Below are 17,905 nucleotides of genomic sequence, written 5' to 3'. Positions count from 1 at the left end.
GTCATGGCAGCGCTCGGGGCCGCCGGCCGCCGCCGCGCTGATTGGCGGGGGCGGGGGCGCGGCGCGGCAAGTGCGCGGCCGTTAACCCCTGCGCTGCCGGGCCCAGCCGCGCCGCCGGGGCTCCGGTGCCGGTGTGCGGGGACCCAGGGGGCGCCATCCGCCGTCCCAGCCTTCGTTCCATCCTCAGTCCCTTCGTGCTCCATCCTCCCTTCCCTCCATGCGCCATCCTCCTTCCCTCCTTCTCTCCCTCCATGCTCTATTCCCCTTCCCTAAGTCCTCCCTCTCTCCCTCTGCCCATCCTCCTTCCCTCTCCCTCTGCCATATTCCTTCTTTCATTCCCTCCCTCCGTGCTCCACCCCTCTTCCCTCTCTCCCTCCCTCCACGCTCCATCCCCCTTCCCTCCCTCCACGCTCCATCCCCCTTCCCTCCCTCCACGCTCCATCCCTCTCTCCCTCCCTCCACGCTCCATCCCTCTCTCCCTCCCTCCACGCTCCATCCCTCTCTCCCTCTCTCCACGCTCCATCCCTCTCTCCACGCTCCATCCCTCTCTCCACGCTCCATCCCTCTCTCCACGCTCCATCCCTCTCTCCACGCTCCATCCCTCTCTCCACGCTCCATCCCTCTCTCCCTCCCTCCACGCTCCATCCTCCATCCTCCTTCCCTCCACGCTCCATCCTCCATCCTCCTTCCCTCCACGCTCCATCCTCCATCCTCCTTCCCTCTCTCCCTCCCTCACTGCTCCCACCCCTGGGGCTCCCCGCAGAGCCGGTGGGGAGCCACAGCCGGGGCTGGTGCAGCTGAGCCAGGCTTGCTGGCTGTGGAAACGCTTTGTCTGAACTTCCCGTTTCCTTGCATGCACATGTGCAGGGCCTTTGCCAGGAACTCGCCATTCCCATGCTCCAGCAAGAGCCACGGCCACTGTCTGAGTTGCTGAAAATCGCAATTCCCACAGGTTGGTTAGTCTGGAGAGAGATGGCCTCTGTTGGAATGGACCACATATTTTTCAAAAGTGGTCATTTATATCAATTAATGGTGCCTAGATGATACGAGTCCAGCTAATCAGCATTAACTAGGGAAAAAAGCCACTGAACAAACTTGCCTGCTTATTCTGGGCTAACACTGAGCAGAATGTTAGCATAGAGTATCACTGTTAGACTGGAAGCCTGCAGGGTTTTAGAGCTGATTTTCTTTGAGCCTTATCCCAGGCAACACAGCGGGTGCACTGGGAGGGCAGCCCTGGGATAAACCCTTTCGACCAAGCGCTGGGTGCCCCAGCCTATGCTGGCTGTGCTGCGAGATGAGCTGGACATCACCTCCAGCATGGTAGGTAGGGCTGCTGGGAGGGAGCTGAGGAAGAGGGGGGTGAGAGAAGAAGCAGTTTTCCTGCTCACATCCCCTGGAGATTTCCCGTAGGAGCGGGATGGATGGTGCAGCCACCTGGGTGGCTCAGTGCTGTGCAAGGACCAAGAGTCCATTGTTCTGCCTTGTCCCTCCAGCCCTCCCGTCCTCAGCCTTTCAGGTGGTGGGCTTGTCATCTTCACTGCTGCGTGTCCTTCCTGGCAGCACGAACTCAGGACTGCCGGTTATCCCATGGGATGCTGTTGGGAAGAGCCGTGCCCCTTGCTGTGTGGTGTGCTCGCATCCCTCAGATGACTTTGGAAACGGCAGGGCAGAGACCTCCCTGCCTCCGATGTCAAAGGAGAGGGGTTGTGGGCAATACACTCACCCAGCTCGATGGGTGATCCCGCTTTTACAGCCATGATTAGAATTTTGTGGGTTTCTTGACGTGCTGGGGGAAGCGACTTGCAAATACCTGCATTTAGTCCGTGGTTCTGGTGCTGGGTCTACATTACAGCAGAACTGCATACAATTATTTTTCCTTTCCTTGAAAAATCTGTGCAGTTTTTATCTGCAAAGAAAAAAAATCTGCTGCAAAGGGGTCCTTTATGTTTCAGTTCATAGAAAGATGCCTTCAGCTGAACGTCACGTTGCATAAGGCTTTTAGAAGAGGCTTCTTCAGTCCCCTTTGGATACACCTTTTATTCGATTTTTCCATTTGTATGCCTGACTTCTTCTTGCACTCCCTTTACATAGGCAGCATTCCTCCAGAAGCTGGGATCAGATGGGTGCTGTGAGAGGCAATTAGCATGTGGGTGGGTGAGTGCACACCTCAGGAATGATCTTCTTGAAGGAATATGTTGTTCTGCAAGTGACATGCCTTACTGTTCAACCATGGCATATGTACGTTGTTAATCAGCTGTTCCAAATTCTCCTTCCTCCAGGAAGGACTGAAGGAAAAAAAATTACAATCTTTTTCTGAACTGGGTGTAAAATAAAATCAGGAGGTACTGCTGCAGTGGGTTTGTTGAGCCCTTCCAGCAATTTTTGGTGGAGCGTGGATGGAAGGATGTGAATTAAAATGAGTTACTGTTGTCTTGAGTTTGGCTCCTGAAGAGCCCTTGTCAGCCCTAGTGCTGTAGGTCTTTTTCATAGCAGTGTCCCTGTGAGAAAGTTGCAAGGTTAGAGACTACGAAGGGACTTTTCTCCCTAAATTTTGGTCAGATTTTCATGCCAGCTCAAGTTTTGAATGTTGGGTGGAGGAGGTGAAAAATCAAGACAACACTGCAACAACTGCATAAAAAAGGAACACACTGGTGGGTTTTAAAGACCAAAGTCATCTTGTGAGCAGTGGAACTGCTAAAACCTGGTTTCTTGTAGATTTTGCCTACATCTGCTCTGCATAGAGCAAATGTTGCCCAGGTCCTTTGCACTTCTTTTCTCTCTTGGCGCCCATCAGCTTGTGACCACCTCCCATGGGTGCTTCACTAGCCCAAGTGGGCTGTCTGTGCCGCTCAGGAGGGACATGGGCTTGAGTTATAATGCACCTTCCCAAGTGGGGCACTAATTTGGGTTTGTTTCTTTTATTTCACCTTGGGTTTTTCTTTAAAGCTGATTTAAACCAAAAAAGTTTATATTTATCGCTGTCAGCTTGATTCCAATGGATCATTGGGTTCTAGTGTGTTAGGGAAGAGAGGGCAGGAGTGTGGCTGATAATTCTCATTTCTGCAGGTGAGCAAGCAGCAAATACTGTCCCCTGTCTTACAGTCAACCGATGGTTTGTACAAACGTTGCTGCAATTTTAAGACCTTGTCCAATAATGAAAGTGGAAGAGGAGCTTGATAGTTTTGCCTGCAAGCAGTACGAAGGAGAGGTGGTTGCACTGGGGGAGCACCCGGTGTAATCCACATCTGCCTGCCTAAGCAGAGGTTAAAGCAGAGTGTGAGGAGTGGAGTAAGTTGCGTATTCATCCTATCATCAGATGAAAGATAACGTTGCGCCACCAGCAGCTTGAATTTCTGAGTCGTTCGTGGCATAAAGTTCCTGGTTGCTGTAGGGTGCAGGTGGATATATGCCAGCCATACGTACAAGAGCAGGGTGTAGGGGGGCCTGAAAGGGAGGGTAAAGTGCTGGGTTAGCTGTTAAAACTTCAGCTAAACTGAAATCTTGCAAGTCCAGGGACAAAATGAGTTCAACAGAAATGGTTGGATAAAGTAGCTTCTTTCCTGGGATCTGTTCAGACTTTCTTCTGTCTCCTCCTTTCCTGTCTGTGTTTTTACTGGTCCCAGTTTGTTTCGTCATGGCTGGTGCTGGAGTCCCGGCTCGTCTGTTCCCAGCTTAGGGGGATGAGCGTGTTTGGATGATGTGAGACGACTGTTCCCCGTGGGTCCTGTCTGGGTGCCCCCTCCCCGCTCAGCACCTCTCCCCTCTCTGGGTGGGTGCTCATCTTCCACCGCCCCCGCAACTGCAGCGGGTTTTACTGCTTCATCGCAGAATCCAGGACTTTTTAGGATACCAATTAGTTCTCCTTCAGTGGGAAAGGTAGTATGCCTGTTTTGCTAACAGGGGAATTAGCTGCTTTTGAAATCGTACTTTATGGACAGAACAAAAGAGCGACTTTATATCTTGGTAATTGTAATTTCTGGACAACAGGTCTCTCTGTTTTGAATCTCTGTCTTCTGCCTGAAGGCCTTTTACAGCTAAAAGTTAGCTGAGGCTGAAATTTCATTTTAAAGTTAATTCATTTTAGAGCTTTCCTCTAGAAACTGAGCCAGACATTAGCTGAAGTGCTGGAGTTGTGCTGTATACCCAGCTCTGAGTGACAGGAGTCAGCAGTCTGGGTTGGTTTTGGGGGGGCGGCTTGTGTTGGGGGGGTTTTTTTCCTTCCTTTTTTTAAAGCCAATGTGCAAGTAGCTGATTGCTGCAACAAACTCTGTGAAGGATTCTGCAGGCAAACACACAGAGCATCTTGCAGTTGCAACCAGCTCTTACCTCTCCATTCTCCAGTCAGCTGCAACCACCCAAACCACAAAGTCCCCGGCTGCTGCCGGTCCTGTCCCAGCGGTGTGACATGAACGTCGTCACTGCTGCCTGCTCCTCCTGCCCACGAGCCCAAAACCCTCCTGGCGGCGCTTGGAGCGGTGATGCCAAAGCTGCTGGGGCTGCTCAGTGCAGGGGTTTTTAAAGCCCTGCTCTCGCTGCTGGGGCAGGGCTGGCTTTGTGCAGGATCCCTGTCTGTCCCCACGGGTTTTCTTCCTTTTCTTCCCTCCTCTTTGTGCATCCATTTAGGTCTGGACTCTCCAAACAAGGACCTTTGTCTCTGTTCTGTAGCAGCCTGTAATGTCACAGCCCTGCAGCTGTCAAGGTGACAAAACCAGAACGGGAGCACTGCTGAGGAATTCCTGGAAGGGAGCAAGTGATGTTGACAGGGGTCTGGTTTGGAAGCAATATGAAGTTATGAATGCCTTAAAGTGTCCCATTGCATGATGTTACAGTAGAACTTTTGGGAGTAACACTTCTCATAATTTTCCAAATTAGTTATGGATGCCTTGATTGGTTTGCTGGGTGACTAACGTCTATTTGTCATGGTCACGAGAGAGCAATGCACTTTCCTTACATCCTCCTGCAGTATTTTCTCCCCGCTGCTTCCTGCGTGACCAGCTGCTGCAACCAGAGATGGAGGTTGGGTGGCCAGAGCACATTAAACCTCACTCAACGGGACTTGGTGTCACTTGGTGTTGTAAGGAAAACACACAATTTCGCTCAGAAAAAAAGGAATATTTTCTCTAACAGAGAAAAGGCACTAGTAGGTTTGCATTTCAAACTTTGCAGTTGTGACCTGATTTCCTTCCCCAAACTTCTGTGAAGTGAGGGTGGAGGAATTGCTTTTGCTTGTGCAACTTGATGCCACTTCCCTATTTTAAATGGTGATTTTAATGAGTGCAACCATGGGTCGGGGGAAGCAGCTGTTCTCCATGATATTTTTACCATAATCCATGAGCTGTTTTGTGCAACCAATTGCCCTTTTCTGGCAGAGAAGCGGTTGTAAAACGGTGAGATTAATTCATAAACCTACCACTTTTAGGAACAGTTTTCCTGTGCCACTTACCTGTCTCTTCTGGATTTAATAACAATTTTTCTTCATCTCATATATCTTTTTTTTTTTTAGTTCTGATCTGGGATACATGAAAGCCCTAAATGAATTCATTTGGTAAGGGCAGCTTACCACCTGTTGAAGGACCTGAATACTGAGTGTGCTTCTAGTCAGTGCCATCCACCATGTTAACAGTAATCCTCAAATTCACTTTTTTGGCTCACTTCTCATAAAATACAACTCTCTGAGTTTCACAAGTTGTTACTGTGATGTGTCGCTCAGAGTCATAATGGATTATGAGAAGGATTTAATTTCTTGAAGTTGTACTGAGTTAATTTTAAGCCATGTATCAACACTTGAGATTTATTTTAAATCCCTTACTAATTAAAAGATTACATTTTAAAAATAAATAAATAAATCCCCAAACCTGAGAGTATTACAGTAGTGTGAAAGTGCACCCATTTGGCAGCAAAGTTGCAAACCTCGTGGTGTTCTTGTGGCGGAGGCGTCTCTTTTAAAAGGAGTTGTATTTAGAAACGTTGAATTTTGTTTAATTTTACAGGCTGGTGTTTGGGTTTTTTTTAATAACCTACTGCAGGCTTCCTGGTTTTTCCCTTTTGGCAAAGCCCCCCAGGTATTGTTTTCAAAGTTCTGTGCACAGCTAATCCAGTGCAATGCCGGGAATCGGGGTCTCCTGCTCCGGAGAGGCGAATGCTGCTGGGAGGAGGGAGCCTACGGTGTAGCCTGTGTGGATGTTATTTACAAAACTGGCTTAGAGAGGTGGTAAAGTAACACTTGGGAGTTAAAGCCTGCTCATTTCTCACCATGCTGAGGGGAAGGTGTGCTGGGTCAGGCTCTGGGGTGGTGACATGGGGGGTTGTCCTTTGACAGCCCCCCCCCCCCCCCAATACCCTTTGAAGGGTCAGGCTTTCTAATAAAAGTGGTGGTGTTTTTTTGAAGTGGAGCAGATGCAGTGCATTTAGAAGCCTTGCTGGGGGAAGCTCTTGCTCTTTGTTATGCGTTCAGGAAAGCACCATAGTTTCCTCTGCCCTGCAAAGATTTTTTTTGTCTCTGACCACAAGTCGGTAGCTTCTCTGAAAGCTGTTGGACTTCTGCTAGCTGAACTGCGGCTTTGCGCAGCGTGGCAGCCTTTCGGCCAGTAAGAACACAAGTAATTTCTGTCCATTTGCATCCTTATTTATTCTGATTTTGCTGTTCTGATGCTCTTCTCTGTGGATCCTGATGAGCAGTTAGGTCTTGTCCTTTCATGCCACAGTGCCATGTCCAAGCGTAGAAGCTGATGCCCCTGGGGTGTGCATCGCCCTGGCATTGCCTTCCTCTGTCTGCAGGCAGCGTGACAGCTCCTTCTTCTTTGCACTCTCTTTGCTTGGTTTTGTGAGTTTTTGGGAATAGACGTGCTTGTTGCTGTATCTCCCACACTGCTTCTGAACAACAGCTCATTTTCCCCATCCTTACTCTGCCTGTTCCCTTGTTTGGTTTGCGTATGTTGCTATCCACACCCCGGCAGGAAAAGGGTGCATTTGACAGATGATGCAGATAAGCATCTTTTCACCTATAACACAAGGCAAAGATATTTCTGCTCGGTTTAGTTTAACTTCCCCTTTGTGCATCTATTTCTTCACGATCCGCGTGGCTCTGGGCTGAGAAATACATGCCATCCTGGTCCAAAACAGCTGCGCCTGTGCATCCATCTCAAAGTTCCTAGCTTGAGGACAAGACTCACTGTTATTCCAGCTTGGTGACAAGACTGAGCTTTACTCCAGCTTGCTGCTTCGCCTGCCGAGGGAAAGGGACTTGCTCCTGCATGGGAGCTGGAAGCCTGTGGCTGCACTGGTCCCTTCTGCTTTTGGGGCATTGGTAGCTCCCTCTTGCCGTGGGCTCACACAGAGCCTCCATCATCTCCTTTTCCTCATGAAAACACCCTCGGAGGGCTGCTGTTTAGTGAGCTAATGGAAGTACAAGATAGCTGGTTTAAAAAATGAGCTCCTTTTTAGGTGATCAAAAGCAGGCAGTGGGCTTGCCTGGTCCCTGCGGTCAGCTGGCTGTCACAAGCAGTTGGCTTGCTGCTGCTTGTGCTGTTCAGGTTCATCGTGATCAAAACTGAAAGGTGAAGTTTGTGGTTTAATTTGCTCAAATTGATCTTTTTTTTTTTTTTCTCCCTGCAGTAATAAATTACTGTAAAAACCCTAAGCTAAGCTGACAAGCACTCGTGCAGCCTGCAAATAATTACCTTAGGCTCCTCTTAGAAGATTACTCAGAGCCCTGCTTAGGAGTAAGAACAGGTAGTTACTGATGTCTCGTAGTATTAGTCGTTATTTTTTTCTTTTGGTTTAGATCTATATTTGTGTTTGGCCTGTAATGTGACTTCGGAAGTACATTCGTACGCATGTGCTCTGCACGGTCCTTTTTTAATTAGATGAATTAAAATGGATAGGCTATACATGTCAGTCGGGTGTATTAATTTTTTTAATCCTATTTCACATTATAACATCCATGAGGGATTACACACTTTAATTTTTTGAATATCTGGTTTATGGCTTTTCATCTACAAAGCTTTTCATTTTTAATCATTTCAAAAGCATTTGAATGATCGTGACAGTCTTTTTTTTGAAACCTCAGTTTGGCCATTTAGGAAACAGGGGTTGTTTTGGTTCTGTAACTTCGTCTGTTTGGATCTATATCTTAGTTTTGATGCTAGTAGAGGTCTCCAGGTCAGTAGTCTTCAAAAGCCAGTATCCAGCATTATTCTGATCCTTTTGTGCATAAGACAGCATTGAATGGAAACAGCCTTCCGCATGGAGATGGGTAGGAGGCATATATTAAGGGATGTAACCTCTGAGGATGGGGAACGTTACCACCGAATGGCAGAAGTGAAATGCCATCCATTTCTTCTGCATGTTTAAACATGAAAGAAGACGACCTCTGTCCCAAGACCTTTCCCTCCTGTGTCTCTTCTCCCGTTGCTCATGAAAAGGCCATCGCGGCATTCCCTGGAAACAAAACCCCTTGGAGCGGGACCCAGATTCTGGCCCTGGAAGTGCAGGAGTCTCCTGCTCACCCTGCTGCTACCACCGTGTGTCTTCAGTATTTTAAATATTGCTTTCCATCCGTGTGAGACTTGACTGAGAGAGAACCATGATTACCCAGAGTGACTTTTCTTCCCTTTCACCCAGAGGAAGCAGGGGTATTAGGTGCATCAGCAGTTCGGGGGGGGGGTTGGTTGCTTCAGGATATTGAGGGGCTCCATCAGCAAAACGTACACCCAGTTGGCAGAGCTGGTGCCTTTGCAACGACTGGGTTGGCATCACTAGATTGGTCTCCATTCAAACGGGAACATCTCATTAGCTTGTTTTCTTGGAAACTTTACCTGTGTGGTGAGCTTGACTTTGGCAGCTTGCTGGTGGCCTTGGTCCTCTGGCCATGGAGGGGGAGGCAGGGAGTGGGGTGGGTGGCTGTGGCAGTCTGTCCTGGCAGTATTTATTCCTGAAAACAGTATTTTACTCTGCACAATTGTGTCCTAAAAACTTTCCATCTAAGCAAAATACTTCTATGATGAAAACAAGCAGACTTGGTACATTCAATGACCAGCAAAACCCTTCAATTAAAATTTTAGCTTGGTTATCTTTAGCTGTTGCTGCCCACTGTTGCAAAGCACAGACAAAACCAGAGCTTCAGTGGTCGGGCAGAGCCCTCTTCCTGAAACGTTGGGACAGACAAAGGGACAGCATCGGAGAAAATGCTGAGATATGGGCAGCAAAGCATTGCTGCATCCAAGGGGTGGCAAAGCCCTCCTGCGCTGAACCTCTGAACCCTTTCCTTGTAGCATCGGGAGTTTCCAGCTAGTTGATGCTGCAGAAAGAGAGTTGCTGGTTTGTCTCCTCCACAGATACATGAGACTATTCAAATTTCATGACATTGTGAATACTGAAAGAGTTAATGGAGAATTAGGATCTCCTCTGCTCTGTGCTGTCTGTGTATTACAGCTCTCCTTCTTGTTTCCCTCCCGCAGACAGGCAGAATTGACAAGTCCTACCCAACAGTGTGTGGCCACACGGGACCAGTGCTGGACATAGACTGGTGTCCTCATAATGACCAGGTCATCGCTAGCGGCTCTGAGGACTGCACCGTCATGGTAAGAGTGTGTTTAATTAGTCTTGCAGGGTGGGGTTTGCTAAAAAGGCTGCTGCAGGTGACACTTGTATTTCTGAAGACGCCTCCTGTTCTGCCGATGCGAGAGTGGTCGTGGGCATTCTGCACGTTTGATCTCGCCGTGAGAAATGATGCTATCTTGGCTGCAGGACCTAGTGAAAAATTAGAGCATGAAGTAGCAGAGCGAGCTTTATAATCTGCCCTAACAGTGGGATTTGGACTCTCACAACTGGCACTTTCTTCTCGCATTACTGGTTGAGAAGGTGCAGCCTCAGACTTCTGGGAAGAATCTCTTCAGCACTGAGATGACACTTCTTGTAACAGCCTTGGCTCGTGTCTTCCTGGCTTTGGCTTCAGTCGCTCTTCCATTTTTTTTCTTCCCCTGGGGATTTGTCTGATGTTTGGGAAGAGGAAAGAGAAGGAAGAGTGCCAGTCAGGGGTGAGGTGTTTTGATTTGTCATGCTTTGCAGAAGACATAGGCGGCTCCTTACCTCAAATATCCTAATGGATGCAGTGGGGTGTGTTGCGAAGAGGTGGGGATTGGAAGGTAACAAGCCCATCAGCTTTCAGAATTGCTTCAGCCCTTGATTTCAGGGTGGCACTTTATGTTTTTCCTATATCTACAGGTTGTGAGTAGATGTTGAAAGGGCTTTTTTTAATAAATAAATAGTAATCCCAATTCTGCACCTGACATCCTTGGTGCTGAGATGTATTTTACCTCGGTCGGAGCCCACTGAACAATAGACGACCTTGCTCAGTGATGGATGTGGAATCTCGTGTATGCAAACACAGCAGAATAAGTGAAAGAAAATCCTTGTAAGATGAAATAATGCCAAATAACTTCAGTGATCTTTGGCCATATTTAGAAATGCTGTAGGCTGAATGTTATATTGAAATCTTATTATAGATCATGTCAGATAAATTCCTTTGCTTCTGTTCATCGTTAAAATGTTTGGGAGGGGATTCATCCCAAGAGGCTTATCCTGGGACAGCTCTTGCCTGCAATCTCTCAGTCTTGGAAGCTGAAGCATGTTAACAAAATGTACTATATTTAATATTAAACGAAACAACAAGCTTTGGTGTTTGTAACGTTCACTACTGGACTAGAACTAAGCTTTGAAGGATGCAGGAGCGTTCCTCCAGAAACCAGGATCCAGAAGGGCTGCAAGTCGGAAGGAACAGCTTGTGAAACATGAGCATCAACAGAAGCAGGGGAAGCTAAGGTCCATGGCTGCCTTTTTGGAGGCAAAATCAGTCTCTCATCCGAATGCAATGAGAAGTATGTTGTGAGGCTCCAGAGGGATTGAATTATGTAGAAAAACCAACAGTGTTCAGTTAAGAGTGGTCCAAATGCTCCTGATGTAGACACAAACTGCAGGAATCTACACCTACAACCGCGCCAACAAGTTCTGTGGGGCATGGGTTCACGGTGGGTTATCTGCACGCACTGAAGTGGGGGGTGAGCTTCCCCTCCAACCCTGGAGGCAACACGCGTGTGGACAGACACCACGGGGTAGCTGGCTGCTGGCTTGCACACCCGTCTTTGGTGTAGGGTACTTCTTGGTGTGACTGCGTCTTGAGTGGAAGGGAGCAAGCAACTGGGAAGGTGAAGTAACCTGAGTCCTTGCGGTGCTTGAAGGAACAAGCATATGCAACTCGTGAGCTGGAAGTTGTGAGGTGCATGTTAGCTGGAGGTTTAAAATGCAGTGAAGCTGAGTGCCACAGCAGCGATGGAGAAAGCAAAGGGGACTGAAGACTTAAGTTCAGTCTCCTGTTAAGTATCGCGTAACTTCTGGTGGGAAATCATAGATTCCTAGAATGGTTTGGGTTGGAAGGGGCCTTAAAGACCACCTAGTTCCACCCCCCTGCCACGGGCAGGGACACCTTCCACCAGCCCAGGTTGCTCCCAGCCCCATCCAGCCCGGCCTTGAGCACCTCCAGGGATGGGGCACCCACAGCTGCGCTGGGCAGCCTGTGCCAGTGTCCCACCACCCTCACAGTAAAGAATTTCTTCCTAATCTAGATCTAATCTAAACTAATCTGCCCTCTTTTAGTTTAAAACCATTACCCCTTGTCCTATCACTATACGCCCAACTAAAATGATGTATCCCAAATCATTTGGGACAGTTGTTAACTGGGCTGGACAGAGCTAGAGTATGAAAAGAACGCCCCTGGCCTGGACTGTTTGGAAACAAACTAGAATTCGCTAATGAGCCTTCCCATTTTTAATTGCTTTTCTGTCCTGGCACGAGTCATTTAGCATCCTGTTTTCTTTGCTTTTCTTTAATAAAGGTTTTACAGTCCTGCTTCCTGAACAGCTTGTCACTGAATAAACTCATCTTACTTTAGAGGATATGTGGTTGTTCATCAGCTCTGAACTCTTCATTAGCCAACATGAAATGAGAAAAAGTGATGCGGTAGAGGAAATCACGTGGCTTTCTGCAGAAGTGCCAGCTGCTTTTAAAAAAAATATATACCTTATGTTTTGAAAGACCATCTGTGTCTTGGCACCCAAGGATTTAGGATCTTGCCCTGTGCCACAACAGATCTGATCAACGTCAGCAAGACATGTGTTGAGGGAGAGAGCACGGCTTTGAGATGCTATCTGACCCATGTCTTGAGGTGAAGAGGGCTGGTTCCCTGCACCAGAGCTTCGAACTGCCTTGCAGCCTTTGTGTTGCGCAAGGAAGGTGAATTTGGCCATTTCAAAAGCTAGAAACGTTTTCATCTAAATAAAAACTCAGATTTGTAGGAGGTGGAAGTGTCCCGTGAGCTCCCTATAACTGTTGAACAGGCAGTATTTGAGATCATTAGACTAAGGGTTAAAAGTAGAGAAGATCTCTTTTTCTGATCCTGCTGAGCTTTGTAGCTTGGACAGCTTTCGAGGTGTAACTGCAGCTGCGTCAGTTTGGTGCAAGGCACTTGGTAGGTGTGATCTGACAGTTCCAGGTGATGCTCTCATTCCTTCCCCTGGCCAGTCTGATGCATTCAGAAATAATTTGGCGGTAGAGAAGAAAAAAAGGGTGGAGGGCAACGCTTAGGACATCTCACCCTTGTAAGACCACCGTTGTGCAAGTCACGGTGCCAGTGGGTATAAGCACATCCCTGTCTGATCCCAGCAGAGGAGAAAGTAGAATGAACCTCTCTAAACCACCACCTGCTTTCTTCTCTGTGGTAGCGTAGGCTCGTGGAGGAGCGAACGCTCTTCCTTCATCCCACGCCGGGTATTCCTTGGGGCACGCGTTGGCCTCCGTCCCCTCCTGCCCTTGCCAGTTGGAGCGCGAAGCCAACAGATTCCTTTGGCGCTGGCAAACACAACTCGCTTGAAGTGGTTCGAGATACAATGAAATACTTGTAGTCTGCAAGTGTTGAAGTATTTCCTCTTTATACCTTGTTCGCAGCTCTCCAGAACGTGCCCCTTTCCATGGAACACCGGAGCCACCAGACAAACGATGCGATGCCGGTAACGGCCGTAGCCTCTCTGCCCCGTTTGCTGGTTTCTTGCCAAATTTCTCTCTCCTTTTGCAAAAAGAGTGGGGCACAGGGAGTTCACAGCTCCTCTGGTCTGAATTGGGCTCAGAAAGGCTTCCTTTAAAACCCCGTGGCATGCAGATACCTTCTGTGGCCTCTTCTGGTGTTCTATTTGAAGAATTGTTTTCTCGTGCCAGCAAATAAGGAATTACTTAAATATTGATGGTTGATATTCTTCTGAATGGCTGTAATGTATTGCAGGTTTTTTAATTCAGATGGAAAATGTTGGATTGTATAAAGGCTTGTGGATGGTATCAAAGGGCCTTTCTCAGATACAGAAAATTTGCTTTATTGGAAGGTAAATAGTAATTGAATTTGCATGTAGTGGCCAGAGTAGAGTTCATTTGATTGAGCAAATTGCCTTTAAAATTAAACTAGAGCTCAGCTGGGACACCAGCCTGTTAGCAGACAGTTAAAGGCATGGTTCCAGGACCCAGCTAGCTGTGGAGAAGGTCTTACAGCTACAAAAAAAAGGGTGCACAAAATGCCTTTTCCTTCAGCAATACAAGAGCAGGGGTGTAGATAAAACCCAGGGCTCAAACTCATTTGTTTCCTCACATGATGTGACTATAGGAATTTATGTTGTTTCTAGAAATTGGCTTGATCTTCTCTGCAGGTTGGTGCAGAGCCACAGAGACCATTTTTATTCCTCTTGAAAGGGTATTAAAAAAAAAAAAGTGCTGAAAAAAACTTTGCTTTAATTTCTCTCTTACATGCTGTTTGTGCAAAACCTTTCCCTCCTGCTCTTCCTCTGAGACCCAAACGTCTACACACCACCGTGGTGTGACTTCACTTCCTCAGTCGCAAACAAACCAGCCATGTTAACTTTAAAAAAAAAAAAAAACAAACCACAAAACAAACGAAAAAACCCCAACAAACCACCACCAAACCCGCCCAAGTGGGAAAGTTGACAAGCTGTTACTGATGTCCAGTGAACCTTGCTATCTTTTAAGGTTTCCTTTGTGTACTCATCCCGAGTCCTCACCGCCAGCAGGCTGGGTTCTGCTTCCAAAGTGAAAGTTCCTTCATTTGCCCTGTGAATCTAATTTCATCCCACGCTGAAGGCAGGCACCCCACCCCATGCAGGAATGAGTGGGCCAGGTTGCTCGGGAGTGTATCCTGACCTTTCACACTCCTTGCTTTTTGGGGTTTTTTTTGTGGCTTTTTGTTGGTTTGTTTGTTTGGGTTTTTTTTGCAATACCAGGCAGGATTATTAGGTCAATAGTTTCTGTAATCTGCAGAGGATTACACTGGTCTGCAGCTGCTGTAAACTATAGGGGCTTTCCCTTACAAAAAAAAATAATAATCTGTCTGTCCTCCAGAGGCTTTTAAAAAATCCTTTTCATTGGTGTTTTGCCTCTAATATCTCCCTTTCCCACCCCTTGCACTCGCTGGCTCACATTTAAACTTGGTCCTGGAGCTTTCTGGCATGCAAGTTACTTTGCTACGAAGCTGTGCTTGCAGAGGAGGATCCCTGCCCTGCTCCCACCTGCAGCAGAACAAAACCGGGGATCTCGGGGAGCCGGTGATCCCTTTGCTCCAGCTGTGCCTCCGCAGGGAGGGAGGTTGGCTCTGACCCTGCTGCTCTCCCTGCGTGGCTTGGCTGCAGGTCACGCTTGGCCCAGGAGCTTGTGCTGCTCCTGGGTCTTTTTTTTATGAATCAATTCGATTTCCAAAGCTTCCCCCAGAAAAGAGAGTGAGGCTGAGGGAGTTGGGGCAGGCTGCTTTTATCACACAGTTTCTCTTGGGGGAAGAAATAGCTGTGTTCATCAAGGCTTGTCATTTTTATTGTCATTTTTAAGGGCTGCTCAGGACTCCAATGTAACCAGATGTCTGGTTCACCGCTTAATCTGCAGCGTAACGTCAACTTGCATAGGTCAGTCTTGGCTGTCATGGCCTTTTCATCTCACGGAGAAGTGGTTTGCTGGTTTTTTCCGTTTCTCATCCCCACATCAGCTGTGCCCCAGCATCTGCCTGCCAGGCAGAGCTGTCAGACCCGAGCTGCTTAAGTCAAGCATCCTCTACCCCCACACTGGTGTCACCTAGTGCTGTGCTGGGCAGCTGCCATACCTCTGCCTCAGAGCCCCCAGCTTTCCCACATTGCCTCTTCTACTGAGGTCTCTCTCTTTCCACCTTTCTTACTGGTTTAGGTTATACCTGTTTTCTGCAGCGTTGCACCAGTGCTTGCAGTGGTGAGGGGTCTGGAGGTGGCTCATCTGAGACCTGCGTGCGGTTCGGGCATCGAGTGTGGGTACCAGTTCTAGCAGCCTGATGTTCAAGTTCCCCTGTCAGCAGACCTGTTGGAAACCGTTGCCACTGTCAGATCGTTTATTCCTCAAGCTGCCTCTATAAAAATGGGTGGCTTTGGAACCCGCTTTTATCGTGTAACGGGCAGGTGAAATGATTTGTTGCTGTTAGCAAGGCGGGTTGTGTTTCAGCATGGTCCTCTGAGAGCACGCTGTGGCTGCATCGCTGGCAAAGCTGGTGTTGAGTTGGAAGTGAGCAGGATGACGTCCTGCTTCTCCAGACCGAACAGCTCCAGTTTACAACCCAGTTTTTAAAAGGTGATGGCTGGTAAAAGCCTCAGTTTATGTCATCCTGTTGCTAGCAGCGTTCCGTTGGGCAGGAAGAGAGAAGAGAGAGAAAAGAGGGGGTTCAGCCCTTGCAGAGACGTTCTCTGCTGAGGCTGTGTGCCTGTCGCAGGTCGTTCCTCCTGGGATGCTGAGTGTGCTGGGAGGGGTGGTGCTGAGACCTGCATCAGAGAAAAGGGAAATCATTTTAGGGTTATTTAGAGATGAGCTGGTGCGCGCTGAGAATTTTTGCCTCTCGGTGGGTTTCCTTTAAGCAGCAGCCATCCCTGCAAGAAGGGAGAAACTGGATTAATGCAAAAATCCATGTCGTTCTCACGCATGTCTGGCTGCCTGGCTTCTGAAACCTGCTCCTCTTGCATCTGCTGGCTCTGACAGCTTGCTTGGGCATCGTGGGCAGGGGCTGGCGAGCCCTATTCTCTTAACTCCAGAAAGCAAACAATAGAAGGCGAAGCAAACGTGCTCTGATGCTGCCACCTATCTATAGGTAGTTATAATTGCTCACTGATGGGCTTTCTACTTAATTTTTTGATAACGCTGTATGTAGGTCAAATTCAGTTCAAAGATGATTGTCCGGTGCTGAATTGCAGGAATAGTTTTGGTAGGGCTGATCCTGCCTTGGGCCACGGGGTGATGGGTTTTGTCTCTCCCATCCCAGCCAGTTGCAGAAAGCGCCTCCTTGGGTGCATAAACCTGCTCTGACTCCGCAGCTGGAATTCCAGCGCTGTTTGATCCTTGGGGGTCTGTTCCTCCTCCTGATGGCACTTGCCTGGAGATGCAACAGAAGGGTTGTGTAACCGAGCAGGCAAGAAGCAAGCAGGCAATTTGCTGCATTCGGAGGTAGTTGCTGCAAGGCTAACTTGGGCTGCTTTAACCTATGCCAGGACCAAACTGTTCTTCCCCAGTTACACAGCATCAGAAAGGAGGCTCTAAACACAACCTGAAAAGTAATTGCTGGTATTTCTAAAGAGATAAAAAGTGGGCGCCAGTATAGCTGCGATATTGTCCCTCCGGGGGATGAGCATAATTTGAAAAGACAGCAGCTTGTTCAGATGGAATTGGAGCTGCAAGGCAAATTTTTCTGAACCCTTCTGAGGCAGCATCTGAGGCAGATGGATCTCTGGACACAGCAGTAACAGGGCGTTTGCAGCATACCTAGCTGGTGATTATGGGCTGGCAGCGAGCGCTAGGAAGGATGTTACGCACAGATCAGCCAGAGGTTTATTGGTGGCTGGAAACAATTCCCTCCCCGATTCTCTCATCCTGTTTCTACTGAGATGTGACAGCTTGGGCTTCTGCGGTGGCACAGTGCAGGATGCAGGAGGCCAGCAAGCCAGACGCTTTTCAGAGGGGATGGCCCTTGGCTAACCGTCTTTCCTTTCCCCTTTCCAGGTGTGGCAGATTCCTGAGAACGGGCTGACCCTGTCCCTGACAGAGCCGGTGGTAGTGTTAGAAGGCCATTCCAAGAGAGTCGGCATTGTGGCTTGGCATCCGACGGCACGCAACGTGCTGCTCAGTGCAGGTACGGTGCTTCAGGGCTGGAGGGTCAGCAAGCACCTCTCCCTCACGTTCTGCCTGCACACCAGGTATTTTGGAGAGGAGCTTGTTGACTCCTTTTCCTTCTTTCTGCTCCCAGCTGCTTCGGGCTGGTGAATCACAAGATGTGTGGCATTGCCTGGGAACACTGGGAGACGTGGCTCACAGCCCCCTCCTTATCCTGGCCTTTTATTATCTTCAGTTTACAGGGACAAGAACCAGGAAATTGTCTGGCAGCATAAATTACAGTATTAAACTTGTTCCAGGCTTTATTTGATCTGCAAGTTTCATCCAGTGATAACCATTTACATCTGCACTCTGCTCATCCCTGTTTTCACGTACTTTTGTAAAGGGCCCAACTGTTTCTCCTTTTCAGTGAGCCCTGCAAGGTATCCCCGAGTCCGGCTGTTCCTTCCACAAACTTTCATTTTCAGCATTTTCCACATTGTCTCCTTGACTGGTACAGTCTATACGATGAGATGCTTTCGACCACTGAAAAACAGTCACATCATTAGGGAAATAAAATGGATAAGTCGTTATCCATTAGCACGGTCCGAGGCTTTCAAAGCATGACCTTTAGGTTGGAGCCCAGTGAAATAAGCCAATCCTTTCAGCTGGGCTGTTAGATGAGGTGTGTGTTTTCTATTGA

At 48.2% G+C, this 17,905-nt stretch overlaps 1 protein-coding gene across 5 annotated transcripts in view; it reads left to right on the top strand.

The window, feature by feature from the left end:
* CORO1C (coronin 1C) overlaps positions 1-17,905 on the top strand; it is a 53,674-nt gene that overhangs the window by 28,811 nt on the left and 6,958 nt on the right. For all 5 annotated transcript variants that reach the window (XM_056334420.1, XM_056334700.1, XM_056334786.1 and 2 more), the window contains 2 exons: positions 9,462-9,584; positions 17,113-17,242. In XM_056334420.1, the coding sequence (XP_056190395.1) occupies positions 9,462-9,584; positions 17,113-17,242 (253 nt within the window). The remainder of the gene's footprint in view (positions 1-9,461; positions 9,585-17,112; positions 17,243-17,905) is intronic.

The sequence above is a fragment of the Falco biarmicus genome, chromosome 1 (assembly GCF_023638135.1).
Source record: "Falco biarmicus isolate bFalBia1 chromosome 1, bFalBia1.pri, whole genome shotgun sequence".
NCBI classification, from domain to species: domain Eukaryota; kingdom Metazoa; phylum Chordata; class Aves; order Falconiformes; family Falconidae; genus Falco; species Falco biarmicus.
Note: the sequence above shows the minus strand (reverse complement) of the source record. Positions and strands in the feature narration are given on the sequence as shown.